The 26,889-nt window shown below is 56.7% G+C and overlaps 2 protein-coding genes across 9 annotated transcripts in view; one reads left to right on the forward strand and one right to left on the reverse strand.

Annotated features, from left to right (window-relative positions):
• The window catches only part of NUMA1 (nuclear mitotic apparatus protein 1), a 75,480-nt gene extending 53,345 nt beyond the window's left edge, over positions 1 to 22,135 (forward strand). For 4 of the 7 annotated variants that reach the window (XM_032639049.1, XM_032639047.1, XM_032639048.1 and 1 more), the window contains exons 4-26: positions 1,054 to 1,133; positions 2,435 to 2,517; positions 3,112 to 3,192; positions 4,505 to 4,592; positions 5,903 to 6,023; positions 6,563 to 6,720; positions 7,010 to 7,127; positions 7,207 to 7,324; positions 7,626 to 7,766; positions 8,721 to 8,843; positions 8,996 to 12,394; positions 12,870 to 12,911; positions 14,399 to 14,467; positions 15,835 to 15,945; positions 16,056 to 16,274; positions 16,362 to 16,519; positions 17,792 to 18,038; positions 18,927 to 19,155; positions 19,753 to 19,889; positions 20,233 to 20,409; positions 20,560 to 20,676; positions 20,790 to 21,011; positions 21,406 to 22,135. In XM_032639049.1, the coding sequence (XP_032494940.1) occupies positions 1,054 to 1,133; positions 2,435 to 2,517; positions 3,112 to 3,192; positions 4,505 to 4,592; positions 5,903 to 6,023; positions 6,563 to 6,720; positions 7,010 to 7,127; positions 7,207 to 7,324; positions 7,626 to 7,766; positions 8,721 to 8,843; positions 8,996 to 12,394; positions 12,870 to 12,911; positions 14,399 to 14,467; positions 15,835 to 15,945; positions 16,056 to 16,274; positions 16,362 to 16,519; positions 17,792 to 18,038; positions 18,927 to 19,155; positions 19,753 to 19,889; positions 20,233 to 20,409; positions 20,560 to 20,676; positions 20,790 to 21,011; positions 21,406 to 21,417 (6,250 nt within the window). In that variant the 3' untranslated portion in view covers positions 21,418 to 22,135. The remainder of the gene's footprint in view (positions 1 to 1,053; positions 1,134 to 2,434; positions 2,518 to 3,111; positions 3,193 to 4,504; positions 4,593 to 5,902; positions 6,024 to 6,562; positions 6,721 to 7,009; positions 7,128 to 7,206; positions 7,325 to 7,625; positions 7,767 to 8,720; positions 8,844 to 8,995; positions 12,395 to 12,869; positions 12,912 to 14,398; positions 14,468 to 15,834; positions 15,946 to 16,055; positions 16,275 to 16,361; positions 16,520 to 17,791; positions 18,039 to 18,926; positions 19,156 to 19,752; positions 19,890 to 20,232; positions 20,410 to 20,559; positions 20,677 to 20,789; positions 21,012 to 21,405) is intronic. The other 3 variants (XM_032639050.1, XM_032639052.1, XM_032639051.1) reach the window with 3 other exon arrangements.
• Positions 22,136 to 22,180: 45 nt separating this feature from the next.
• Positions 22,181 to 26,781, reverse strand: IL18BP (interleukin 18 binding protein). Of its 2 annotated transcripts, none has more exons than XR_004350979.1 (6): positions 24,597 to 26,781; positions 24,015 to 24,221; positions 23,239 to 23,362; positions 23,008 to 23,155; positions 22,577 to 22,775; positions 22,181 to 22,429 (listed from the first exon to the last, which is right to left on the reverse strand). XR_004350979.1 is itself a non-coding variant. In XM_032639069.1 (6 exons), exons 2-6 carry the CDS (start codon positions 24,616 to 24,618, stop codon positions 22,668 to 22,670), a joined length of 609 nt encoding a protein of 202 aa, XP_032494960.1. In that variant the 5' UTR covers positions 24,619 to 24,684; positions 25,041 to 26,781; the 3' UTR covers positions 22,479 to 22,667. The 2 variants fall into 2 exon arrangements, 1 of the variants encoding a protein (XP_032494960.1); XM_032639069.1 differs by lacking the exon at positions 22,181 to 22,429 and having other exon boundaries at positions 22,479 to 22,775; positions 24,597 to 24,684; positions 25,041 to 26,781.
• Positions 26,782 to 26,889: the final 108 nt, after the last annotated feature.

Here is a 26,889-nt window from a genome sequence, read left to right on the forward strand (position 1 = left end):
CCAGATTGTGGGTGGGTAGGGAAGATGGCTCTTTCAGGAGTCTGTGAGGAGATTAGCATCTATAAAAGACTTTGTAGGTGTCCCTAATCACAGACCAGCTACCCAAAGTGCTTCCTGTGGGGGATTCACTTGGAAGAAGCCTTTGTAATCCCATGGGAGCTGGAGGGAGCTACTCTCGTGGTCTTGCCTGGGATGCTTCTTGTGCTCTGCAGGATGTCTGGCACTGGAGGATTCTAGAGTCTGCCCTGCCCTCCAGAAAGTTGACTGAAACTTAGAGATTCAGGTTCTGAAGAACAGGAGGCTTTTCAATCAGTGTCTTCAGCCGTAGCCTAGACAGAAAAGTCAGCTTTCTAACTGGACGTAAAGGTAGTCCCTTCCGAAAATGAAACTGCACTTAGCCTGAGGGGCCGGGGTCAAGGGGCCAGGGCAGTGTGAGAGCGCCCCCTGCTGCCTCCCTGCCCTCATTGCTCTCCACACTTGGCTTGCCTTTCCACTTAAACAAACACAAGCACCGCAAAGGCCACAGATGGAGAGTGATTGTCTCTTGGCCTGGCCTCTTGGAGGCCACCTCAGCCTTCAGTGTGTGGTGAACTTTGCCCTGTCACTTCAGAGCCTCGTTCCCTCCTGTTCTTTCAGTTTTTAGATCTGTTTTTCCCTTTCCATAGTCCTCTCAGACTCGTACTCTAGCCACATTCGCAGGCATCCTGACATTTTACACTTGAGCCGTTGAAGGCTGTCAGTCCTAGCTTGCCAGTCATCTGTGCTGCCTCCATCGCCTCTCGACCCCCTTCCCACAGAGCTTTTTGATATTCACAAATGCCATCTTTTCCAGGAGGACCTCATGCCTCAAGTCCCCACTTCTCAACCACGACACAGTTCCTTCTGGCTAAATGGTGTCATGGTATCTTCTCCCCTGCCTCCAATGTCTGGTCTGGTTCTCCCCCAGATCCAGCACAGATCCAGCCTGAAGGGATGGGAAGGTGGTATGTAATGCAGTAGCAAGGAGGGAAGGATTGCTAAGTACTCTGGTGCTAATACTTGCTCTTTTTCTAGCCATGGCACTGACGAAGGGCAGCAGATCCTGCAGCAGCCGGTGCCAGAGAGACTGGAATTTGTGTGCAGTTTTCTGCAGAGTAAGCACCTTTCTTATCTAGCTGGGAAGGAGCTGCTTCCTCAGCTCCTGGGACTTGGGTATCTGCACCTGGAAGAACCAGGTCCTGGGTATCTGGGGGAGCAAAGGCTCGAGGCTGCCCACTCTGTACCACCAAGATGAGTACAACTGGGGTGGCTTCCCTGGGCCTGGTGATGCCTGCACCAGTTGGGGAGGAGTGTCCCTGCAGTCCCAGAGCCCATTTCGGGATCCAGGTAGAGCCAGAGGGTCGGTTTTGGGGACTCATTACCTTGGGCTCCCATTCCTCCCACTGCAAGGAGACAGAAGGATCCATGTTACCCTCTTCCCCTTGCAAGAAAAACATTTTCCCCTGATAACATTGAATTAATTGCTTAGGTGATAGGTATAGGGGCATAGGCAGGTTAAGGTTGAAATCTTGGCCCTTCTACTCTACTGTTTGTGTGACCTTTCTGGACATGGGTTCCCTGTCTTTAAAATGAAGATCATAGTAATTGCTCTTAAGGTTGATGGATAGAGTAAATAAGAACACATGCGGGACTTCCCTGGTGGTCCAGTGGTTAGGACTCCGCGCTCCCAGTGCAGGGGACCTGGGTTCGATCCCTGGTCAGGGAACTAGATCCCGCATGCCGCAACGAAGATCCCGCATGCCGCAGCTAAGACCCGGTGCAGCCAAATAAATAAATGAATGAGTGAATGAATTTTAAAAAAATAACACATGCAAAGCTTCTAGCACAGCACTTGTCAATTCCCCTTCCTCATATAGCTGTGGACAGAGTTCTCATCTTTGACACGGGAGCTATCTACCATCCCCAGCTCAAGAGAATTATAAGAAAGGTGATAATGGATTTAGATAAAGCAGGGTGTTAGTAATTGAGCCCTGCCCCTCTGGCAGCATAAGAACCAGGTGTCCCAGCCCTGGTCTGACTCAGCTGTAGGCGGGCTTCCTCTGCAGCCGCAGTTGGAATGAGACTCTTGAGTGACCTGGAATCTCTGGGCTCCTCCTCTGTGGTGCTGAGTGGGAGTTGGTGCGTGGGTAGGTGAGTGCAATGTCAGGCCCCAGAGCTGCTGTGAATTCCAGCCTCCTTTCTTCTTGAACTATCACTGTAGTCCTTGGACCAATCCAGGATAGAAATAACTTCAGGTGGAAACGTGTATGTTGGGCGAGAGGGGACCTAGGAATAAGGAGCCCTGCATCTCCTGGTCCCACCAGCCATTCTGCTCCTCTGACTGTGAGGTGTTCTGATGATCTCAGGGATGGTCCCCAGGAAATTCACCTTGTTTTCTACATTGTTGTCATTACAGAAAACCGAAAACATCCCTCTTCTCCAGAACGCCTGGTGTCAGTGCAGAAGGTGATGGAGGGATCAGAGCTGGAACTTGCCAAGGTACCCGTGGAATACCAGACTGGTCTGGGGGGAGGGCGGCACCAGAGGGGCCTGCAGAGGGGCCTTCTCTTAACCCAGAAGAAGTGGTGGGGCTTTATTTCTGGGCCTCGTGGGGGTAGGCGGTAGGTCCAGGCAGCTACCTAGTGAGGCAGAGGCTGGTTCAGCCAAGGATTTTAGGAGCCCACCTTTATGACAGAGAGGTTGACTAGATCATTACTGTGGCCTCAATGGAGACCTGGCAGGAATCAGGCCTCACCCAGCTGTCGTCACACTTTTCTTTTTAGCTCAGTCCACTTCATTCCCTCTTCTGTTTCTGGGTGCTGGCCTATAGATGATGCCTTAAGCTTCATACCCAGAGTTCCGTGAGTCCAGGAATTTAGTTATGCAGGAATTCTGGCACCTGGCTTTTTGCACAGTGAGCACTGAGTCCTCAATCAAGTGATTCCTGATGCAGTTAAGGGCAGCGGCCTGGGGCTGCTGAATTCTAGGAGGTTTGGAAGGGTCTCAGAATAGCTCAGAGTCCCCAGAGTGGGGCAGGGGTTGGGGACCGAGAAGAGAGCCCTGCTCAGTGATTGCCTCCTGTTTGGCTTGTAGATGACCATGCTGCTCTTATACCACTCCTCCATGAGCTCCAGAAGTCCCAGGGACTGGGAACAATTTGAATACAAGATTCAGGTAAGCCCTTGTGCCTCCACCCCACCCAGCAGGTCTTGCCTGTGTTTTACCTCATTCCAGTTGTTTTTCTTTAAACAGCATATGTTGTTCTTTTTAAAAATTATGTTATAGTAGTTATAGCCATTCATTATAGAAAGTCGGGAAGATATTGAAAAGCACAAAGAAGGAAATAACAGTTGCCAGTAATCTCATTCTCAGCAATAACTACTAACTTTTAAAGGATATACTTCCAAGTCCTTTTCATGTACGTAAATTTAACTGTACCTGTACCTGAACTGTTTGGATAATACATAGAAATTATTCTTTCTCCGTATATGTGTTCCCGTATGTACGTGTGTGTGTTTTACACAAACTGTCACTCCATTTCTTCCTCTTTTCCTCTGGTAGGAAGGATTAGTGAGAATGTCTTTGTCCGCCATGACAGTCTAGCTCAGAGCGGTTACATCCTCTCCCCTGCTCTGCATGGTCCCTAAGTGAAGAGTTGGTGCATCTGTTTCATTAGAGAGGGAATTGACCTGGTTTCCAGGAACTACCTGCCATATGGGTCCTGATGTTTTCCTTGCTTCCTATATGAGCAGCTGTCCTTTATTTTCCAGAGCAGAAGCAGCTGGGATGCCACAGTGGGTAATGTAGGTGACTGGTGGGGCAGTGTCCAGAGAGCTGTGGCCTTTCACGTGGTGGTAGAAATGTTGAGTCATCCCATCTCGTACTCACCTAGCTCATGGCTCGTCTCTGGGGTTGGGGGTTGTAGTGGCGTGGGAGGCATGGGTGGCTCCTTCCTTTCTTTAACCTTTTCTCTGCTCCAAGCTGATCATAGACCTGGTAGAAACAAATTCTAAAGGAATAAGGAACTACAGAGATGGCCAGGAAAATCACATAAACTCTGTAGCTTTGGAATTCAAACAGAGAAGGCAAGATTATACCTGCTGGTGGCTAAGCTTTGGATGAGCCCTGGAGGAGTTCTCACTCAGACAGAGAACAACAGTGAGGCCAGCTGGAAGAGGCCAGCAGGGTTATGTATAAAAGCTCTCTACGGCATTACTTCGCTTGCCCATTCTCCTTTCATGGTCAGGAGCGAAGTCAGTTTGGACCTCTGTCTCACCCGGGGTGCATCTTCAGGGGAGAAGAGGGGCTGGGGACAAGTAGGGTGACCATGTCTCTGGTGGAGTGTTCTTGTCTGGACCATGGGTCTTCAGGTCTGAGAGGAAGAATGGGCTCCAGCAGGCTCCTAGGGCTGGCACGGCCAGGATGGTGCCCTCCATCCCTTCGGGCCTCCCGAACACCTAAATGATGCTCTTTCTCTGTGGTCCAGGCTGAGTTAGCTGTCATTCTCAAATTTGTGCTGGACCATGAGGATGGGCTAAACCTGAATGAGGACTCAGAGAACTTCTTACAGAAAGGTAAGTTGGGATCACTCCCAAGGATCCTCTCTTTTCTGAGCTGGGGAGTGCTAGGATGCTGAGTTGTCAGGAAGTGCAGTGGGGATTTGCCCCAACACAAGTCACAGAGTTGGTGCTTAGGAAACGTGTGTAAGGGGGTAAGTTGATTTCTGGGCCATCTTGCCATCATCCCAGTTCCCACAGAGCTCCTTCTTGCGCCTGGCAGCAGCTAAGCAGAACATTTATAAGTGATCATGTCTGCTGTGGGTTCTCCTTGATTACCCGCCCCTGCTCCCCTCACACACACACACACTTCTTTTTTTTGTTTTTTTATAGTTTAAACAGTCATTACTCTAGGTTTATAAGCTGGGAGTACACAGTCTTAGAAAATTGTTTTTCCTACATAATGCCCGTGTTCTAGGTGGGAAGGCAGATACATAAACCAGAATGTATGATAAGGAATAAGTGCTAGAACAGGGAGATATCGAATCTACCAAGTGTCTTGCTGGAAGTACATCAGAAAGAGTGGGAGTGCTGCCTGTTTGGAAGAGCCGTCTGACGGCAACAGGGTGTAAGGTGTGGGTCTAGGCACGTTCATCCCGCCACTGAATTGGATGTTCCTTGTGTTCAGGTTCCTCGTCAGCCCTTCAGGTGGAGATGTTGCAGATGTGAGTCTAGAATGCAGAAGAGGGCTCTGGGCCAGGCTGTGGGCTTGCGAGTCTGTGTATGGATGGCCATTGAAGCCTTGGGCACTGTGGGCAGAGCACACGGGCCCCATCAGAGCTCTGGGGCTTGGAGGGCAGGTGGGAGAGGGAGGCGGGAGGAGCAGGTGAGGGAGACGGAGACCCGGTGTTAGAAGTAGGAGGGCCATGTGAAGGTCACCGTGGGAACCAGGGCAAGAGGAGGTTTTGAGAAAGAAGTCATGCTGGCAGTGCACAATTTCAGAATGGAGGGCTTCAGCAAGGAGGCTGGTGGTTCTGACTCGAGAGGTCATTGGGGCTGAGAGGAGATCTGCTCAGGGTTGGCTTGAGGGAAAAGCGTGAGCACTTGGTCCAGTCTCTGAGCACGGGGGACACAGTCACTTCACTGTGCTCTTTGAGTGCTGGTGATCTGTGGAAACAGAAGCCCCTTGCTTGATTTGGCTTAGGGCACTGACCTCTGGGTAACCCAGACACCAGGCTTCAAGTTCTGCCCAAGCGCCTCCCTCTGCAGCTTACCTATAAGTGTCTGGATTCATTCCCACTAAGGCGAGTTCTCAAATTGCATAAAGATGCAAATCTGTCCACCCTCTTACTAACCTCTCTTTGGCTTGTTTACTCCTTCCCCTCTAGCTCCTGTCCCTTCCCCCTGTTCCAGCACCATCTCTGAAGAGCTCTCCCCACCCAGCCACCAGGCCAAGAGGGAGGTTCGCTTCCTAGAGCTACAGAAAGTCGCCTCTTCCAGTGGGAACAAGTATGTGCTGGGCCTCTTCTCCTGGGATGGGGCCTCAACATCCAGTCCTCAGATCCCTGCATCCTAGAGGCTAAGCTGTTGACCAGCCCCTTATGCCATCAAGAGTGCTTGGAGTATCTTGTAGATCTGGGATGCCCTCCCCTGCCCCAGTGCTAATGGGGGAATTGGTTGGGATCTGTCCTCGGCAGAAGGCCTCTCAAAGGCTGTTCTTTGTTTATGGAATTTCTTGCTTCCCTGGAGACGGTGCTAAAGTCCGTTCTCCTGGTGCAGCTCTGTAGAGGCAAAGGGAATGCACTCCTTTTGCAGCGATGGGGGCGGGGGAGGGCATAGAGAAATTAAGGCTTGGAGGAAGAAGAAAAGCTTTCTCAGGGTCATGTCATAAGGCACGAGGTAGCACTGCAGACAGACCCCAGGTGTTTGGGCCCCGCAGCCGGTGCTCACAACCATAGGGCCGGGCTCCCCCAGCCCCGCCTGTGGTCGGTAGCTTCAGCCCTCACGTCGATTTCTGACCATGGCATCTGGACCATCTCCTTCCTCAGCTTCCTCCCAGGTTCTCCAGCCTCCCCCATGGGTGACATTCTGCAGACCCCACAATTCCAGATGAGGCGGCTGAAGAAGCAGCTTGCAGATGAGAGAAATAATCGAGACGAGCTGGAGCTGGAGTTGGCCGAGAACCGCAAGCTCCTCACAGAGAAGGGTAGGTGGCTGGCCGCTGGCAGATGTGTGTTAACGGGCAGCATTTGGGATTTTCATCCGGGGAAGTGCTGGGCTTGTCTGAGGCGTGGCCCCTCTGTCTTCCGTGTTGTCGCCTCTGCTGGCCCCGATGCTTAGAGCTCAGCCCTGGGCCTGTCAGGCTGACCTCCTGGAAGCTGGTTCTGTCCTTGCCACCCTCCTTCCTTTCCCCGGGATTGGACGCCTCCTCCTTCCTCCCCCTCCTCCCCTTAGTCCTGTGCTAACTCTCCTCTGTCCTCCCCGCCTCTGGGCAGACGCGCAGATAGCCGTGATGCAGCAGCGCATCGACCGCCTGGCTCTGCTGCACGAGAAGCAGGCAGCTAGTCCGCTGGAGCCCGGGGAGCTTGAGGAGCTCCGTGGCAAGAACGAGAGGTACAGTGCTCCCTACCGTCCTTCGCACTCCCGGGGCGGGGGAGATGTGCTCTTTCCTCACTGCTCCCCTCCCTTGCAGCCTCACCATACGGCTCCACGAAACTCTGAGGCAGTGCCAGGACCTGAAGACAGAGAAGAGCCAGATGGATCGCAAAATTAACCAGCTTTCTGAAGAGAATGGGGACCTTTCCTTTAAGGTGAGTGTTGAGGTTTCTGGCCCCCACCTGGAAGCCCCTTTGCTTGAATTGGTCTGGAAAATTCCCCCAAAGAGGGTTGAGGAGAATGTCCTCATTCCGTAACCGGCTGCTGCCAGGGACCGGCTGGTGGCCCTAAGTTTTGTTTGTAGTCCCGAGTCTGAGACGTGAATAGTTGCGATTGGTTTGAGGAAGGTTGGAAGGCTAATGGGAGCTGTCCAGGCCCTGGAGCTCAGGGGGCAGATAGCAGTGGTGTTGGCAGTTTTGACCCTGGGTGATGGGCGTTCCCTCTTGTCTGTCTCAGCTGCGGGAGTTTGCCAGTCACCTGCAGCAACTACAGGGAGCCCTCAATGAACTGACAGAAGAGCACAGCAAGGCCACTCGGGAGTGGGTGGAGAAGCAGACCCATCTGGAGAAGGAGCTCGGCACAGCCCTGCAGGACAAGGTAACCCTCTGCTTGGGGAGGTCAGGGCCACAGTCTTGACCACACACTCAAAGCTGAATTCCGTTTACCGCTCTATTCTTTGGGGCCTTTGGGAATTATGCTGACTACTTTTCAAGGCTTAATAGTGTGCTGTAATGGGCTTCAGGCCAGTACACCTAGGAATCCTGTCTCTGCTGTTTACAAGGTGTGGCTCTTGGACAAGTTACTTGACTTCTTTCTAGGCATCCTTTTCCTAAAATGGGAAAAAGAATGGGTAGCTGCCTCATCATCCGTTGTAAGATAATGCATGTGGAGCACTGAACACACGTTGTCCGGTGCAAAGTGAGCTCTCAGTGAATTAGTTACTGTTATTTATTATTGCTACTAAGAATCCAGCTCTGCCACTTATTAATAACCATGTAGCCCGGGGGCAAAGCACTTTACTTCTGAGCTTCAGATTCTTACCCTGTAGAAAAAAAAGGGATGGTAGTAGCTACCTCCCAGATCTCTTGGGTAGGTTAGAAATTCAGAGAGGTACCCAGCACAGTGCCTGGCCTATTGTAGGTACTTAGTGAACAGTGGTGTAAAGTGGGGCAGGGGACCAGGGGCTGCTGCTGCTGTTGATGCTCAGGCTGTTGGGATATTTTTAAGCTGATGGGTTTTTGGATTATCTGAGAGTCAAGACATGAGTGAGGAAGGGCATACAGTGAGGAAATCTGGAGTAAACTCAGCAGCCTTGGAGAAGAAATGAGCAGGTCACTTGACTTAACTGAGCCCTGGTACCAGGGCTAGAGAGTCAGGTCTCTCATGGTCCCAGGTCCTTGATTTCTGCAAGTTTTCCCCTAGGTCAGGGCAAAAGGAGATCTTGGTAATAAGGTAATAGGGTCTTATGTTTTGTTGATGTTCAAAAGGGTTTGTGTGGTAATCCGGTGCCTGTTCCACTTCTGTTAACATGGGGCTCTTGTATACTCCCAGAAATGCCTTGAAGAGAAGAATGAAATCCTTCAGGGAAAACTTTCACAGCTAGAAGAACATTTGGCCCAGCTGCGGGAGAACCCACCCCGGGAGAAGGGCGAGGTGCTGGGTGATGTCTTGCAGGTAGGATCTCAGGGGCAGGGGTGAGACCTGTGTGCTGGGATTGCTGCAGACCCACGTTTGCCGTGTTCAGGTTCCTGGCGGTCCTCAATCCCCAGAGGGGCCGGGGGACCGAGGAGTCATGCTGAGCCCCATTTGTCTCTTTATCTCGCCAGCTGGAGACTCTCAAACAAGAGGCAGCCACTCTTGCTGCAGACAACACCCAGCTCCAAGCCAGAGTGGAGGTGCTGGAGACTGAGCTGGGCCAGCGGGAAGCCAAATTGCTTGCCGAGCGGAGCCACTTTGAAGAAGAAAAGCAGCAGTTGGCCAGCCTAATTGCCGAGCTGCAGGGCTCCCTGTCCAACCTTGGCCAGGCCAAGGAAGAGCTGGAGCAGGCCTCTCAGGCTCAAGGGGCCCGGCTGTCTGCCCAGGTGGCCACGATGACCTCCGAGCTCGCCACCCTCAATGCCACCGTCCAGCAGCGGGATCAAGAACTGGCTGGCCTGAAGCAGCAGGCCCAAACAGAGCAGGCGCAGCTCACGCAAACCCTCCAGCGGCAGGAACAGGCCTCCCAGAGCCTCCGCCAGCAGGTGGAGCAGCTGAGCAGCAGCCTGGAGCAGAAGGAACAGCAGTTGGAAGAGGCCGCCAAGGAGCAGAAGGCCACCCGGCGAGACCACGCCCAGCAGCTGGCCGCTGCGGCTGAGGAGCGGGAGGCCTCTTTACGGGAGAGGGATGCGGCCCTGCAGCAGTTGGAGGCACTGGGGAAGGAGAAGGCCGCTGAGCTGGAGGTCCTGCAACAGCAGCTTCAGGCTGCTAGTGACGCCCGGGACAGTGCCCAGACCTCGGTGACACAGGCCCAGCGGGAGAAGGCAGAGCTGAGCCAGAAGGTGGAGGAGCTCCATGCCCGTGCTGAGGCAGCCCACCAGGAGCGGTGTGAGGCGCAGGCCCAGGTGGCAGAGCTGAAGGCCCAGCTGAGGTCTGAGCAGCAAAAAGCAACCGAGAGAGAAACGGTGGCCCAGGAGAAGGCCCAGCTCCAGGAGCAGGTCCAGGCCCTTGAGGAGTCCTTGAAGGTCACCAAGGGCAGCCTGGAAGAGGAGAAGCACAGGGCTGCAGACATCCTGGAAGAGCAGCAGCGATGCATCTCCAGGCTGGAGGCGGAGGCCCGGAGCCTGGTGGAGCAGCACAAGCAGGAACAGCAGGAGCTGGAAGAAGAGAAGGCTGGGCGCAGGGGGCTGGAGGCCCGACTGCAGCAGCTCGGGGAGGCCCATCAGGCCAAGACAGAAGCCCTGCGGCAGGAGCTGGCTGAGGCCATCGCCTCCCAGCGCGAGGCTGAGAGTGAGTGTGAGCAGCTTGCCAAGGAGGTGGCCACCTGGCGTGAGCGGTACGAGGACAGCCAGCAGGAGGAGGCACAGTACGGAGCCATATTCCAGGAACAGCTGATGACCCTGAAGGAGGAATGCGAGAAGGCCCGCCAGGAGCTGCAGGAGGCAAAGGAGAAGGTGGCAGGGATAGAGGCCCACAGCGAGCTCCAGATCAGCCGGCAGCAGAGTGAGCTTGCTCAGCTCCACGCCAGCCTGGCCAGGGCTCTGCAGCAGGTCCAGGAGAAGGAGGTCAGGGCCCAGAAGCTTGCAGACGACCTGTCCGCTCTGCAGGAGAAGATGGCTGCCACCAGCAAGGAGGTGGTCCGCCTGGAGGCCTTGGTGCGCAAGGCGGGTGAGCAGCATGAAACGGCCTCCCAGGAGCTACTCAAGGAGCCGCCCAGGGCAGGAGACAGAGAGTCGGAGTGGCTGAAAGAGCATCAGGGACGCCCGTTCTGCAGCACGCAGGCTGCACTGCAGGCCATGGAGCGTGAGGCAGAGCAAATGGGCAGTGAGCTGGAGAGGCTGCGCGCCGCGCTGATGGAGAGCCAGGGGCAGCAGCAGGAGGAGCGTGGACAGCAGGAGAGGGAGGTGGCGCGGCTGACCCAGGAGCGGGGCCGGGCCCAAGCCGACCTTGCCCTGGAGAAGGCCGCCAAGGCCGAGCTTGAGATGCGGCTGCAGAATGCCCTCAACGAGCAGCGTGTGGAGTTTGCCGCCTTGCAGGAGGCACTGGCCCGCGCCCTGATGGAAAAGGAGGGGAAGCATCAGGAGCTGGCCAAGCTTCGTGGGCAGGAGGCAGCTCAGGGGGCAGAGCTGAAGGAGCTTCAGCAGACCGTGGAGCGGCTGAAGGAACAGCTGGCCGGGAAAGAGGAGGAGTGCCCACAGTCTCTAGGGACGGCCAGCCGAGAAGACGCTTCTGGGTCGGGAGCCCAGTCTGAGGCTACCGGAAAGACGGAGCAGACAGGCCCGGAGCTGGAGGCTCTGCGGGCAGAGGTGAGCAGGCTGGAGCAACAGATCTGCGAGTATCAGGAGAAGTCCTCCAGCCTGGAGCGCAGCCTCGAGGCTGAGCGCGCCTCCCACGCGGAGCGGGCCAGTGCTCTGGAGACTTTGCGGGACCAGTTAGAGCAGAAGGCCCAGGAGCTGGGGAGTGGTCAGGACACCTTAGCCTCAGCCCAGAGGGAGCTGGCCACCCTCCGCGCCAAGGCCCAAGAGCACGGCAAGGCTGAGGATGGGTGGAAGGCACAGGTGGCCCGGAGTCAGCAGGAGGCTGAGAGGAAAAACAGCCTCATCAGCAGCTTGGAGGAGGAGGTGTCCATCCTGAACCGCCAGGTGCTGGAGAAGGAAGGCGAGAGCAAGGAGTTGAAGCGGCTGGTTATTGCCGAGTCAGAGAAGAGTCAGAAGCTGGAAGAGAGGCTGCGTCTGCTCCAGGCAGAGACGGCCAGCAGCAGCGCCAGGGCCGCGGAACGCAGTTCCGCTCTGCGGGAGGAGGTCCAGACCCTCCGGGAGGAGGCGGAGAAGCAGCGGGTGGCTTCCGAGAGCCTGAGGCAGGAACTGGCCTCGCAGGCAGAGCGAGCGGAAGAGCTGGGCCAAGAGTTGAAGGCTTGGCAGGAGAAGTTCTTCCAGAAGGAGCAGGCCCTCTCTGCCCTGCAGCTTGAGCACACCAGCACACAGGCCCTGGTGAGCGAGCTGCTGCCCGCTAAGCACCTGTGCCAGCAGCTGCAGGCTGAGCAGGCAGCCACTGAGAAACGCCATCGAGAGGAGCTGGAGCAGAGCAAGCAGGCAGCCGGTGGGCTGCGGGCAGAGCTGCTGCGGGCCCAGTGCGAGCTCGGGGAGCTGGTGCCCCTGCGGCAGAAGGTGGCAGAGCAGGAGCGAGCAGCCCAGCAGCTGCGGGCAGAGAAGGCCAGCTACGCAGAGCAGCTGAGCATGCTGAAGAAGGCTCATGGCCTGCTGGCGGAGGAGAACCGGGGGCTGGGCGAGCGGGCCAACCTCGGCCGGCAGTTCCTGGAAGTGGAGCTGGACCAGGCCCGGGAGAAGTACGGCCAAGAGCTGGCAGCTGTGCGTGCTGAGGCTGAGACCCGTCTGGCCGAGATGCAGCGGGAGGCACAGAGTTCTGCCCGGGAGCTGGAGGTGATGACTGCCAAGTATGAGGGTGCCAAGGTCAAGGTCCTGGAGGAGAGGCAGCGTTTCCAGGAGGAGAGGCAGAAACTCACGGCCCAGGTGAGGCACCCAGCTCAAGCACGCCCCCAGAGAGCAGCCCTGCGGGAGGGGGGGGACGTTGTCTCTCTGCATTCCTGGGCCTCCGGCTCCCACATGATTAGCGTGTCTTGTCTCCCCACACTCACTGGGTGGCAGAGGAAGAGAGGTGACTGGTAGAGTTCAAGTCTGTTGCCCCCACCCCGTTGGCCTACAGAAAATACCAGTAGCCTCCTTTTCTCCGAAGCCTCTGTCCCTGGAGAGTCAGGCTGCAAAGGCCATCAGCCCGTTGAGGCACAGTGTCGTGAGGAGGCGCACTTGCAGTGGAGGCCCCGAGAGCCACCGGCGACTAGAATGACCCGAGCTAGCACTTACAAAAATTTTTAGACGTCTAGTTCCACGGGAAGATTAGAGCCTCGGTGAGGTCAGCCTGGCACCAGGGCCAGTGCCTTTTAGGCCCCCATCTCATGCTGTCTCCGTTGCTCCTCCCCACACACAGGTGGAGCAGCTAGAGTTATTTCAGAGAGAGCAAACTAAGCAGGTAATGCCTGAGGTCCTCGCTAAATGCTGGCTGCTTAAGCGGTGACTGGTCTCGGTGCATGACCCCGGCTGCAGCTTGCCTCCGCTGGCTCCTGTAGTGAACTGTTTGTGAAGGGGGCAGGGTCAAGCCGTGGAACCCAGGCCCAGGCCGCCCCAGAGTGCGGTGTGCTAGACCCTCTCTCAGGCCTCATCCCACCCATCCCAGGTCGGCCTCTCCACTTTTCTGTGCTTTCATCGCTTGTCAGGGATGAGGGGTAGGGTAGGCTTCATCTTTCCCATAACAGATCCAGTGACAGACTGCTCTTGGGATTCCTGAACCTCCAAGACCTGCTCCAAGTTTGGGTACTCAACTGTGGGGACTCGCAGGATGCCCATGGGCCTTGTTTAACACAGGCCCCTTCTTTCCCACAGAAACCAGAAAGATGATGTGCAGGAGGTCCCCATAGATTAGGGTGGTTGTGAGCTCAGGATGCCTGCCCATCACCCTCTGGGGTTTTCACCCCGAGCAGGGAGTAGTGATGTCTGGGAGCAGGAAGGCCAAGGTTGAGAGGAGCAGGAGGGGCTCCCACAAGTCAGAGGAGGGGAGGTCTGGGGGCCGCGCCCTCACAAGGATCTCTGCTGCCCTAGATGTCAAAGCTATTGAACTGGTATTTAGTGGGAGCACGCTTTCCACCACTCCTACCCTGTCACCTTGGGCCTGCTGAGGAGTCGGCCCTTCTCTCCTCCCATCATCTCCTCCGAGGAGCCTGAGATGATGGGGAAGGTCAAACTGAATAGCAAACAGTTAGCAATGGAGCCCTTGCCTCTCACCTTTGCTGTTCATGCTTGAGCTCCTGGAATGCCTGGGGGAGCCAGGAGTGTTTGTGGCTGTTATGCTCCCTCTCGTCCCCTCCCTCCCTTCGCTCTTCCTCTCTGTGGGAGTGGGGTGGGCTTGGAGTACATGTGCTGCCCCTGCCCTCCTCTTCCAGCAGCCTGACCCCCAGTGCTAATCACAGCAGCCACACTGCTAGCACCAACCCTAACGGCTTGTGGATATTGGGAAGAGGTCCGAGCATCTGGCTTTTTCTCTGGCCGTTTCTGGGAGGAGGGGGGATGGGCACTCATTGAGTACGTCTGCTGGAGTGGTAGACTGGGTCCCTTGGTCCTGTCTGGCCCGGGAAGGTTGGGGCTGGAGCGGCAGCAGCGGCAGTAGGGCGTGGTGGGGTGTCGGCTCCCGAGTTGGCTCTGCTGTCTCTGTCTCTGCAGGTGGGGGTTGGAGGCGAGCACAGGCAGGTGGCTCTGGCAGCACTTGAGTTGGGTCACATCACTCAACGTCCTGCTGACCAGCCTGGGCAGCAGGCCGTTCCCTAATTAGAGGCAGAGAAAGGACCTGAGTTTCTTCTTCCAGGAACACTGGGGACTGGTCTGGGGAAAACCGTGTAATTTGTCTGGACATCCAGGGGAAGGCCTCCCTGAGTCTTCTCTTCTCCTTTTCCCTTCCTGCCCCAGGTGGAAGAACTGAGTAAGAAGCTAGCCGACCATGACCAAGCCAGCAAGGTGCAGCAGCAGAAGCTGAAGGTGGGACAGCTGGGGGATGGGCCTGCCCTCTGCTGGCCTCAGGTCGAGCGGGGAGGGAAGGTGCTAAGCCCCTGGGTTGGGGCACCCTGGGGCCTGGCAGCCTCAGGAGCCCTGCCTGTGCCTCTGGGAGCTCTCGAGGGAAGACTGGAGTGGCCCCCAACCCCCAGACCTTCACTGTCTGCTACAGTAGCCACTAACCATGTGTGGTTATTTAAATTGAAATGAAATTTAAAATTCAGTTTCTCAGTTGCGCTAGCCACAGTTCCACTGCTCAGTAGCCATGTGTGGCTAGTGGCTGCCGTACTGGACAGGGCAAATCAGAACATTTCCATCACTGCAGAAAGTTCAGTTGGGTTGCGCTGCTAAATCTCAGGGAGGAGCGTCAGTAACGTTTAATATTACAATGCAATTTAATGCTTTCAACGATGTCACCTTCTTTGGTTTAATATTTGCTTTTTTGCAGCAAATATGCAGCGTCACAGCTTTTAGTTAGGGGCAAAGGAATTTGGCACCAGTGGCCCTGGGAGGGTCACAGGAGTTGGTGGGAGCTCAGAGCTTTGTTTCCCCAGCTCACTGCCATGTACTCCACACCATGTCACAATTACGTGATAAACAGCTGCTTATTACACTCTTCTTAGGGGCCTTCCTGGTGCTGGGAGATGTGGAGAGGTAAGCCTGGATCTGGATGACCCTGTCCAGTGCCTGCTACAGACGTGGTATTTGCTGGTGTTGAAGGTGGACAGAGAATCCGCCACAGGCCCTGCTCCCCAGGAGTCTATGGTCTGGATAGGAGGCAGTGCCGGCATCATAAATGAGCCCACACAGGCTTTGGAGTCAGGTGGACCAAGGTTCAAGTCTTACTCTGCTGTTTAGTTACTGTGGCCCTGGTCAATTTGCTTTCAAGGTCTGAGCTCAGTTTCTTCATCTCTGAAGTGGAGATAGTTAGTTCCTAGAGTGGTTTTGAGGAGAAATGAATTCACGTGTCCTCAGAGAGCACACATGCTGTGTGCCTAGCTCCATGCTCTGCACCCTGGTGTTCCCTGGGGATCAGTGCCTTTCCTCCTCGGGGAGACTGTACTCATGGAGAGAGTGAGATGGTTTGTGCCTGGTCTCAAAGAAGCAAAGGCAGGCTGCCAGAACTCTTCCAGAAATGGCATTAGCTGGACAGGAAAAGCTCCTATAGAAGGTGCACTTCGAGGGGTGTGTGGTGTTTTGGTAGGCTGGAGTTGGGAGCGGGTAAAAGGTCTTTTTGTGTGTCCTGAGAGGTTAGGCAGGAGTCTGAAAACATCCATGGAGCCCAGGAGGCTATGGATTCGGGCGGAGCAAACAGACCAGCAGCCCTGATCAGCCCTTCTTGTGTTTTCCAGGCCCAGGGAGGTGAGAGCCAGCAAGAGGCCCAGCGCCTCCAGGCCCAGCTGAATGACCTGCAGGCCCAGCTGAGCCAGAAGGAGCAGGCGGCTGAGCACTACAAACTGCAGGTGAGGAGCCTGGTCCTGCCCACCTGCCCCACCCCACCACCCCCACCAACCCACCTGCCCTCCCGCCCCACCCCACCCCCACCAACCCACCTGCCCTTCTGCCCACCCAGATGGAGAAGGCCAAGACTCATTATGATGCCAAGAAGCAGCAGAACCAAGAGCTGCAGGAGCAGCTGCGGGGCCTGGAGCAGCTGCAGACAGAGAACAAGGAGCTGCGGGCTGAAGCGGATCGGCTGGGCCGGGAACTGCAGCAGGCCGGGCTGAAGACCAGGGAGGCCGAGCAGACCTGCCGTCACCTCACCGCCCAGGTGCGCAGCCTGGAGGCACAGGTAGGGCCCTGGCTGCGCTGACGCCCTCCTCTCCTCAGCCACCCCTGCTTAGGCCTCCCTTCACTCTCCCTCGGCTCTCTTTCCCAGGTTGCCCACGCTGACCAGCAGCTTCGGGACCTGGGCAAGTTCCAGGTGGCGACTGACACCTTAAAGAGCCGGGAGCCGCAGGCTAAGCCTCAGCTGGACTTGAGCATTGACAGCCTGGATCTGAGCTGCGAGGAGGGGACCCCACTCACTATCACCAGGTCAGGAGGCACTCTTCCTCCCTCTGTCTGTTGTCCTTTGAGCGCCCCCTGTTTATCAGGCTGTATCCTGGGCACTGGGGCTGTGAGATAAATAAGACGTGAACCCTTTGCCCTCTGGAAGCTTATTCTTAGAGAAAAATAAAGTATTAGAGGTATTAGACCAGATGTTTGTATATAGCACAGTGGGAGTAAATAAAAATGAGAGGTCAGAAAAGGCTTTATGGAGGCTGTCACTCCTGCTCTGAGTCTTGAAAGAAGCCGTAAGGGTGTGTCTGATGGACGGAGGAGGGCGGTGAGAGCAGAGGCCGAGAAAGAGCCTGGATGGGCTGGAACATGAAGTTGCAAGGGCTTGGGCCCAAGTCCCCGAGGACCGGCTGGACTCCCCACTGAGTGGGGGGTGAGCACATGTGTTGAGGAGCACATGGTCCGGTTTGCATCTTAGAAAGCCTGTCCTGATAGGGGAAAACTGAAACTTTAATAAAAACAATAAATGTGTTTTTAGACACTTATGTGTGTCAGACACTTATAAACACCTGAAAAGTATTCATTCATTTATCCCTTAACAACTCTGAGGAAGCGTCTATGATTATCTCCTTTCACAGATGAAATTGGGGCAGAGGGGCAGTCACTTGCCCAAGGTGCCACAGTGGCAGGGCTAGGCTTGAACCTGGGCAGCCTGGCTCGAGTCCTTGTTTGTCTCCACTCTGTCTCTCAGAGGCTGTTGTAAGTCTAGGTGAGAGGGGGCGAGGCAGGCAGGGAGGGGCGTGAGAGTGGAGTATGGTGTGGTTAGGAGAGCTCTCAGGAGACTCACTCGCTGATTGGGTTTGGCAGGAGAGGGAAGAAGTAGGACTGTGCCTGTGTTCGTGGCTGGGGGCTTGGGTGGAGGCTGCCCCTCCCAGCTCCTACTTGCTGAAATAGGAGATGCAGGAGGAGGAAAAGACAATGGACTTGGTTTGGGACATGTTCATTAGTTGTGGAATCCATGGGGGAGGTCTGGGGCTGTGGATATATGGGTCTGGGAGCAGGGTTTGGGAATTGCCAGTATTGAGTTCAGAGAGCCATGGAGTGGATAGGCTCACCAGGGATGGAGAACGGATGGAAGGCCAAGGTCAAGAACTCTCCTTGATACCTGTGAGAAATCAGAGAGGGTGGGGTGCTTGACCTAGTCTTCTTGTAATAATAAATGTAGGACTTGGTCGCTTTGGAGCAAAGGGATGGACAAAATGCCTTGTAGCCCCAGGAATGGCACCTCAGCAGATGTTTTCCCCACAGCAAGTTGCCTCGTACCCAGCCAGATGGCACCAGCATCCCTGGAGAGCCAGCCTCGCCCATCTCCCAGCGTCTGCCCCCCAAGGTAGAATCCCTGGAGAGTCTCTACTTCACCCCCATCCCCGCTCGGGGTCAGCCTCCCCTGGAGAGCAGCCTGGACTCCCTGGGGGATGTCTTCCTGGACTCAGGCCGGAAGACCCGCTCCTCTCGTCGGCGCACCACGCAAATCATCAACATCACCATGACCAAGGTCAGGCTGCTGCAAGTGGGGCTGCAGGGTAGCAATGCTTGCTTCCTCTCAAGGGCATCTTTCCATCGGGTCCTCAAAACAGTCTCAAGAAGCAGGCAGGGCTGACCAGTCCATACCCACAGATGGGAAAGCTTAAGGGTGGTGACTTGCTTAGGCCTCTGGTAGAAAGGGGCAGGGCTGGACTTGGCTGCCTGTCCACTGACTCTAAGGCTGCCGTCCTCTCCGTGTACAGCAGTGACCCTGTGCAGGCTTAAGGGAGACAATGTGGAGAAGTTGCAGTCCAGCCCGTGCCTCCCCGCACACCCCTGGGTACACCCTTGGGTAGCTGAGATGCATTGTGGTTGCCCAGTGGGCTGCCTGCCTGGCTGGGGGCTCTGGTCCTTGTTTCCATAGCACTAGGAGGTTGGGGAGGAGAGGAGGGGGGCATCTCTGGTGGGGAGAAGCTGGAGAAGTTCTAAAAGATGGTCAGGGCCCTGGCACACTTGGGCGGAAGGACACTGTGGGATGAACCCGACAAGCTCAGGAGACGTGAGTTCTAGCCCCAGCTCTGCCGCTTCCTTGCTTTGTGCCCTTTGGGCCAGTCACTTCATTCCTTTGCACCTCACTTCTAAAATGGTCTGATGCACTCTGCCTTCCCTCCCTCAAAGCATTGTTAACAGACTCAATGGAAAAATGGACAGAAAAGAGTCTTGACAGCCTCAGCACCTTGTGTGGGATTCTGGCAACAAGGCCCATTTCTTGCAGAAGTGCAGCTAAGGACCCCATGCAAGGCAGCGTGGATACGTGCAGCCGTGGGGTCTGAGGCGCTTCGGGAAGGGGAACGGGAGGCTTCTTGATGGGGTGTCAGGGCCCCTTTCCCTACTACAACAGGTGCATCCTCTCTTCTAGAAGCTAGATGTGGAGGAGCCAGACAGCGCCAACTCCTCCTTCTATAGCACGCAGTCTGCCCCTGCTTCCCAGGCTGGCCCGAGAGCTGCCTCCTCCACCCAGTCTCTAGCCCGCCTGGGCTCTCCCGACGACGGCAACTCGGCTCTGCTAAGCCTGCCTGGCTACCGGCCCACCACTCGCAGCTCCGCTCGCCGCTCCCAGGCTGGGGTGTCCAGCGGGGCCCCTCCAGGTGAGGGGATTGTGGGGACTTAACACACCCAAAGATTAGACTGGAAGCAGATCCTGGCACAGGGAAGGGACAAGCTTTTAAAAACCCAAGGCTGGCTTCCTGGCCGCCACCCAGCACCTCACCTGCCTCTCCTCCGTGCAGTCTGAGAGCCTTGCCTGTTGTCACATCAAGGGGCTGTGCTGGGCAATAACACTGATGTCATTCTCAGCCAGGCTATAAACCAGAAAACACATGAAGGGCCTGCCAGAGAGGCCAGACTGGCCCGGGAGCTACGCTCAGATTCTTTTCTGAGGCTCTTGCCTTCAGGGACCACTCTGGGTATCGATTCCTGGCCCTCCATTAGTTTCTCTCGGTGTCACAGCCTCTGCATATGACCCCAGGGAGGAAGCAATGAGCCAGTCCCCAGGGTAGGGATGGTCTGTGAGCCCCGAGCCTGAATCTGCAGCACTGAGCAGAGCAGGGTTCTGGGGTGCTAGGCTTGAAGTTCAAGGGCTAGGTGCATGGGAGTGGTGGCAGCAAAGGCTGGCGGGATGCTACCTCCCCCCTCTCCTCCTGGCCTTCCAGCCCCACTTGCTCCAATTTCCTCACCCTCCACAGGCAGGAACAGCTTCTACATGGGCACTTGCCAGGATGAGCCTGAGCAGCTGGATGACTGGAACCGCATTGCAGAGTTGCAGCAGCGCAATCGAGTGTGCCCCCCGCACTTAAAGACCTGCTACCCTCTGGAGTCCAGGGTGAGCTCTGGGGCCCCCTGCCATGGACCTGCCCCTGCTGGCTCACCTCTTCCTCGTCATCCCACCCCAGTGCCCTGGCCTGCCGAGGAGGGTGACCTGCTTCCAGTCAAATAGCTGGCAGGGAGGGAGCTCAGGGGTGAAGGTCCTGTGGGTGGGCAGGAGCTTGAAGAGGTCTCTTGGGACTGCTCTTTGCAGCCATAGTGGAGGGCGTAGGTGGGGAGCTTTTTGCGATAGGAAGGCTCTAGCTGCTCCACAAGCTAGGCCAGTGAAGAGAGTTCTGGGGCGGTCCTGCTCCACCTCCAAACAGCTTGGCTCCACCGACCACTTTTTCTACCCCACGCAGCCTTCCCTGAGCCTGCCTACCATCACAGATGAGGAGATAAAAACTGGTGACCCCCGGGAGACCCTGCGCCGAGCCAGCATGCAGCCAGCCCAGATAGCTGAGGGCGCTGGCATCACCACCCGGCAGCAGCGCAAACGGGTCTCCGCAGAGCCCCACCAGGGCCCTGGCACCCCCGAGGTGGGTGACGTCGGCTCCCATGTCTTTTCCAGCACGTTTGCAAAGTTGATTAGCGGGGAGGCTCCCGGCTCAGAAGGGGGACGGGTGCTGGTTGGACACGGTCTACTTGTCCTCTTGAGCTGTCTGGCTTAACTGTCCTCTTCCCCATAGTCTAAGAAGGCCACCACCTGTTTCCCACGCCCCATGACTCCCCGGGACCGACATGAAGGGCGCAGACAGAGCACTACCGAGGCCCAGAAGAAAGCAGCTCCAGCTGTTGTTAAACAGGTTAGTCAGGGGCTGAAGGGAGACCCTGGAGGGGCCTTGCTGGCAGAGCCCTGGAGCAGCAGGTTGGCCTGGGAGGCCAGTGGCACCCCCAGTTTGACAGCCTCTCCCTACAGGCTGACCGCCGCCAGTCGATGGCCTTCAGCATCCTCAACACACCCAAGAAGCTCGGGAATAGCCTTCTGCGGAGGGCAACCTCTAAGAAAGCCCCATCCAAGGCCTCCCCCAACCCCCGCAGTGGGACCCGCCGCTCTCCTCGCATCGCCACCACCACAGCCAGTGCCGCCACTGCCGCCGCCATCGCCGCTGCCACTGCCACCCCTCGGGCCAAGGGCAAGGTGGAGGCACTGTCAGGGAAGGGAGAGGGTTCGGCTCTTAGGAACCTGGTAGAAGCATGGGCACCCCCCCCCCCCGCCCCCACCAGCCACCCCAGGGGCTGCTTCCAGGCAGGGCTGAGCTAGGCTGCTGGAGGGCAGGGGCTGAGAGCAGGTGCTCCCGGCCTGGTTAGCTGCTCCTTATGGAGGAGAGGACACGCCTCCATTTCTCCTGAGAGCACCCAGAGCTGCTTAGGCACAGCCAGCCACTGGTAACCTGAAGGTAGATTGGGTCCAGGGCCACACCAAGGAGGGGACCTTAGTCTGGGTGTGGGGGGGCAGGGGGGTTTCCCCAGCCCACTGGTGCAGCCGGGCACCGAGTCTCCTCCACTTGAGTGACTGTCTCTCTCTCTTCCAGGCAAAGCAATAAAGAGCCGGCACCAGTGAGTGGCCCCACCTGTGTCCTTGATGCTGCCCTCGCCTGGTCCTTCTTGTTCTGTCCCTTTCAGTGCCTTCTCTCAGCTCCCAGGCCAGCAGTGGCCAAACCCCTATAGACAATGACGCCTGCCCACACCCCGGCCTGGTACCCGGACCTTCGCCAGGTGAACAGGTGTGTCCTCAAGAGTTGGCCCGGAGCCTGGATAGTCTGGGTCCTCTCCCTGCCTCACCTCCTGATGTTTTCTTAGAGCAGTCACTTCTCCAGCACCATCACAAGATTTGGGGCTGGCTTTGAGTGGCAGGGTCCTTGGGCCCAGTCAGTCCTCTCAGCCTCTGGATCTAGAAGGGACCGACCATTGGAGGAGCAGGCCCTGGTCCCTGCTGCTCCTGGTGGCTGGGCCGAGCAAGGGCCCTTGCTTTTGAAGTCCAAGACTGGGCATTGACCTAGTGGGAGCGCCCCACCCCCAGGTGCTCCCATCCACCCAAGGGCACAGTTGCCCAAAGGATGCTCTTTTCCAGGAGAAATGGGCCCTGTGCCTCAGTGGGGGATGGGGGCGGGGGGCAGCCTTCAGTGGCAGCTCATCCCCTTCCTTCCCCAGATTTCACTGGGGTGGGATTTGGAGTGATGGGAAGGTTTTTAAGGGCCAGGGATGGATCTTTTCTAAATGTTATTACTTGTAAATAAAGTCTATTTTTCTCCCTTGAATGCCGAGACGCCTTGATCTGTGTGGGAAAAGTAGGGAAGCCTGGGCTTTTTAGAACAGCGTACCTTTGTCCCTGTGGAGACTCCAGACCCACATACCTTCTCTCAGATCCCTTCTCCTGGCCTTTCTCAGGCCACAGGATCTTCCCACACTCCATTTCTGGCCTCTGCTCCTGAGGAGCATTATGGGCTGGCCTCTTCTCTTCTGAGGGCCTGTGTCCCCTGAATCTGGTTTTGTCTGTAGCTTCTGAGTGGCATTCTCTCTCCTCTTCCCACACTCCCTCCTCAGACAGGCCACGTTCTGTGAGTAGAATGATGGCCAAAAGGATAAATGAATGGGCAGACATCAATACGCCACCACTGAAGATCATTTATGAGCACCCGTCGTAGGTCTTGCTGGGGTGACAGAGATACAGCTATGGGTCAGAAGCAGCCTCTCCCCGCATACCTTCCCTGGGACAGTCGAAACAAATACGTTAAGTCGATGCAGAGTGTGGCCTGGGCTGAGAGCGTGTAGACCTCAACGAAGAGGTGGCATTTCAACCAGGCTTTGGAGCTTGGGGTTCATTATCAGGATGGTGAGGCTGAGGGGACTTGCTGGAGGACAGGGCTTCTTGTGTCGGGGGTACGCTCGTCTTCAGCCCAGCCTGGGGGAGCGAAGCAAACAAGGATCAGGGCCAAGGTGGGAGGGACATCCCTTGTCACTTTTCTCCAGGCCACGCCTCCCCTGCCTGAATCCTGTTCCTTTTAGTTTCCGCCTCAGGCTTGGGGAATTGGTGGGCATTAGCTGGAGGCTGCTGTGGACAGAGCCCACCCTTTCCTCCCCACGCCAAAGCAGAGCTCCTCCTGTCCCTGGAGTCCATCCCTCGGGTTCCTCACCCAGAGTTGGGCCAGGACGAGGTGACGCTGGGCAGTCTGCCCAGGATCCGAGAAAACACAGGAGAAGTTGGTGTCTCGCAGGGCGGGGCTCAGCTCCTCCAGCACCAAGGCCCTCCACAGCTGGGTCCTCGTGCCCCTGTGCTCCCGCCTGGAGCAGAAGAGAAGGAAAGGCCATGAGAAGACCGTAGGAGGAGGCCTCCCTCCCACCGGCCTCATCGCCGCGCCCCTCACCTGGTGCTGCCCTCCCGCAGCCGGCCCGGGAGGTGCTCGATGAAGGAGCTGTTGCCCAGCCAGTAAAGGATGCTGAAGTGGGGGAAGCGGCTGCAGGCAGTACAGGACAAGGTCAGCGTTCCATCTAGGGACACGTGTGGCTGTTAACCCGACCGTACAGCAGACCCTCCCCTCTGCCACGCTGTGGCCTGCCCACCCTGCCCAGCTTCCCAGCTGCCATGATCCAGGAACCTGGAGTGGAGAGTCTGTTAAGAGAAGTGCGGTCATCTACCAGGGGATACCGGCTGAGTAGGAGGAATTTGGGGACGGGTCCTTGGTCTAGGTCCTTGACTCCTGACCTTTCTTCTTCAGAATGACCCTTTCTAGCACCCAGCTCCAGTGACTAGGAGCCCTGGCTGAGGAGACAGCACCAGTAGGCCACCGCTCCTCTGAGGAGGCCAGAGGGCAAGTGGGCTCTGGGAGGAGGGGCTGGGCTTGCAGCCACTGCAGTCAAGGCTCTGGGAGTCCGCTGACTGTTCCTTCTGTCTGAATCCTCTCCGTCCCCTTTGACAGGGAGCATCCTGGGAGCTGCGAGCTGAGCCCTGTGCCACACTGGCGATGCTGGCGGGGAGAGGAAGTCAGTGCTCAGCCAAGCTGACCTGGTTGGTGGTGGGCTACATGACAGAAGGTTGGGGGACAGGTGCTCAGAAACCAACCCCACCCTTGGTGCCTCCGTGCCCTCAGCCCACCCTATGACCACCGTGCCCTCCTGGGCTCCCATCAGAATGGCTCCTTACTCAGTGAGACTTCCACTTCCGGCCAGGTCACCTCCAATGCTGGGCACTGCTTAGCTGTCGGGAGCGCTGGGGGCCGGGAGGGGCAGGTGTCCTTTGCGATCCCAGCTGAGGCAGTGGCAGCTGTAGTGGCCTGAGGCACAGGTGTGGCTCTGGCCAGGTGGGAGACGATGTGGGCACAGAGGAGCAGGGCCCAAAGAGGGCTGGGGTCTGAAGAAAGGACAGTCACAGAGGTCAGCAGCTGTCTGACCTCCGGGGATTGCCCAGCATCCTAGCTCGGATGTTGGCTAGAGAGGGAGTTGCTGCCAGGATGTAAGTCTGGCAGAGATTCTTGGGCTCTGCCCAGGGATCGGGAGAGGCAGAAGAACCCCTCAAGCCCCACCTCTTGGCCCTTTTTGAATGGAGCACAGGGAAACCTTGGAATGGAGCCAGAGCCACAGCATCCGGGCGGAGGCCGAAAGCAACAGCACAGCAGCTGAGGGGAGCCCACCTGGGGGTGAGGCTCAGGGCCAGCCACATGGCTCCACTCTGGTCTCAGGATGCCCCCCACCCCTCCACCTGCACGTGCACAGCCCCAGGTCCCACCTGGAATCCAGTTCTGTCTCATGGTCGTGATGCGTGTGTCAGGAGCTGGCACGCCTGGATCTATATATCTGTGACAACTTCCTCCTCTCTGGGGGAGGCGGGGGAGGAGATGGTGAAAAACTGCTTCTCCCACGTCTTCTGAGTGGCTTGCTTAGATCCCAGGCATACGTGTGGCCTTCTTCCTGTGGACTCCACAGCCCCTCCCTACCTCTAATTTTTCAGTGGGCTGTCAGGCACTGCTATTTACTCTGTCCTGTCCACCTGTGACAACTCCTGGAGGACTGGCATCGGGCATAGGCTAGAGCTCTTCCAGCCCCTAAAAACAAAGCCAGGGGATCCCCACCCTAGCTCTTATTACCATCAACATTATACTGGTTACTAGTCCAATCTAACCCCTTCATTACAGGCATGGAAACTGAGGCCCAAAGAGGACCAGGGACTTACCTAGTCACAAAGGGAGGTAAAGTTCTCTCCACTGCCAGAGCTGGTTCTGGGAAGGGCAGAATATAGTGAAATCCTTCTGCGAAAGCACTGACCTCTCCCTTCTATTTCACTTTCACTTTTATTTAACCAGGGAATCTAGAGCAGGCTCTGGCTACCAAGAGAAGGCACACATACATGACAGCAGTCTGACCCCAGTCCTTAAGGTTCCTGCACACTGCGCCTCTTCCTGAGCCGGAGTTCACAGTGGCCAGGAACTGGCCAGTAACCTTCTTGCTAACTCCCAGGCCCCCTGCTTTCCAGATGGTATCAGCCTGGGGTCTTTAACCTTCCTCAGGCCCACCCTCCCAGGGGCACACAGGGCATGAACCAATGAAAGAGTCTCTCACACATGAATTCCTCCATCCCAGCCAACGGTCAGGACTTCGGTGTCCACCTTTGCTCTTCTACGTGAACAGGCCTCCTGCTTCTTCCTTCACAGCCACACCATATTCAAAGGGACAACTCTCCTAGTCACTGGAGACCCCAAGCTGGATCACTCTGACCATTTCAGACTCCATGTCACACCAGCCCATCCACATTCTGGCCTTTCTCAGGCTCCCCACCTCCCTCCAACCAGCAACCCAATGACCACCCATCACTCCCATGAATCCTTCTCACTTCTGTCCTCCCAGCCCCTTGGCCAGAGCTACAGATCTAAGTTCACCAGGAAGTCTAGATTCCCCCTACCTGGTTCACAGGAAGCCCTGAAAAACCCTCCTTTCCGGAACCCCCCGTTTTTGGAGCTCCACAGCTCAGCTCAGCTGCGTCTGGCCCCACGTGAGCCACACCATGGGAGCTACACTGAGAGCACCTCCAGGCCTTGTGGGCAGGAACCTCTCAGACAAGCCGAGCACTTGGAACACAAGCTGGAGCACTGGACCTAAGAGGAGGAGAGGGTGCTTCCCAGGGTAAGAGGGCACGTACCCAGCACTGGCTCGAGCAACTGTGAAGGACCAGATCCAAGTGTCTGGGATCAGGAGGATGGGATGCTGGGGACAGAGCCAGGGAGGCCAGGAGGTGGAATTAGGTTTGGAAGACGTGTCCGAACACTGCTGCAATCCCAAGGGTTTTGTGTGCGTGTCGTATGCGTGTGCGTGTGTATGTATAAAAACCCGACTCATTCCCAATTAGACGTGGAGACTAAAAGTCAACTCCTCTTCTCCAGGGCTCTAGCTGACATTTTCATCTTCTCAGTTCCTCCCCCACCGCCTGCCCCAGGAGCTTCTGTGCTGTTAGATGCAGAGAAACTCCTCCCTAGGAACACCAGTGTCTCCAGCAGTTAGGTCAGGAGGCAAAGCTGCCCAGGACTTCAGAGACACAGTCCTTTGGGGAAGTGGGTGGGGATGCGAGGGAGAGGAGGCAGGACTCTACCTGTGAGTGTAACCAAGGTCAGAGTCGGGCTGCTGGGAGGTCATGGGACTCAGGACTGTTGAAGTATGAAAAGACAACCTTGGACAGCCTGGCCTCGGTTCTCACATGAGCCTGATGCAGGGGTACGGGGGACAAAAGTGATGCTCCCTGTCGCCATTCCACTCTCTGAGGATGAGCCCACTGGCATGCAGACCTCAGAAGCCACGGCTGGGTAAGAGAAGCCAAAGCTGAGAGTGATCCGCGAGGGGGGTGGTGGTGGCAGGGCACTGACCTCAGGTGGTGAGGACAGTCCCCCAGCGATGGCGCAGGGCACCTTCTGCTACAGGACGAAAGCCCGGCATTCCACCTTGCTCAGGGGTGTTGGGCAGGGCCAACCATCCCCAGGCCCCGGCTCTCAAATGGGAAGAGCAAGAGGCAGCAAGGGCCAGGCACCCATGGG

This window comes from Phocoena sinus, chromosome 8, assembly GCF_008692025.1.
Source record: "Phocoena sinus isolate mPhoSin1 chromosome 8, mPhoSin1.pri, whole genome shotgun sequence".
NCBI lineage: Eukaryota > Metazoa > Chordata > Mammalia > Artiodactyla > Phocoenidae > Phocoena > Phocoena sinus.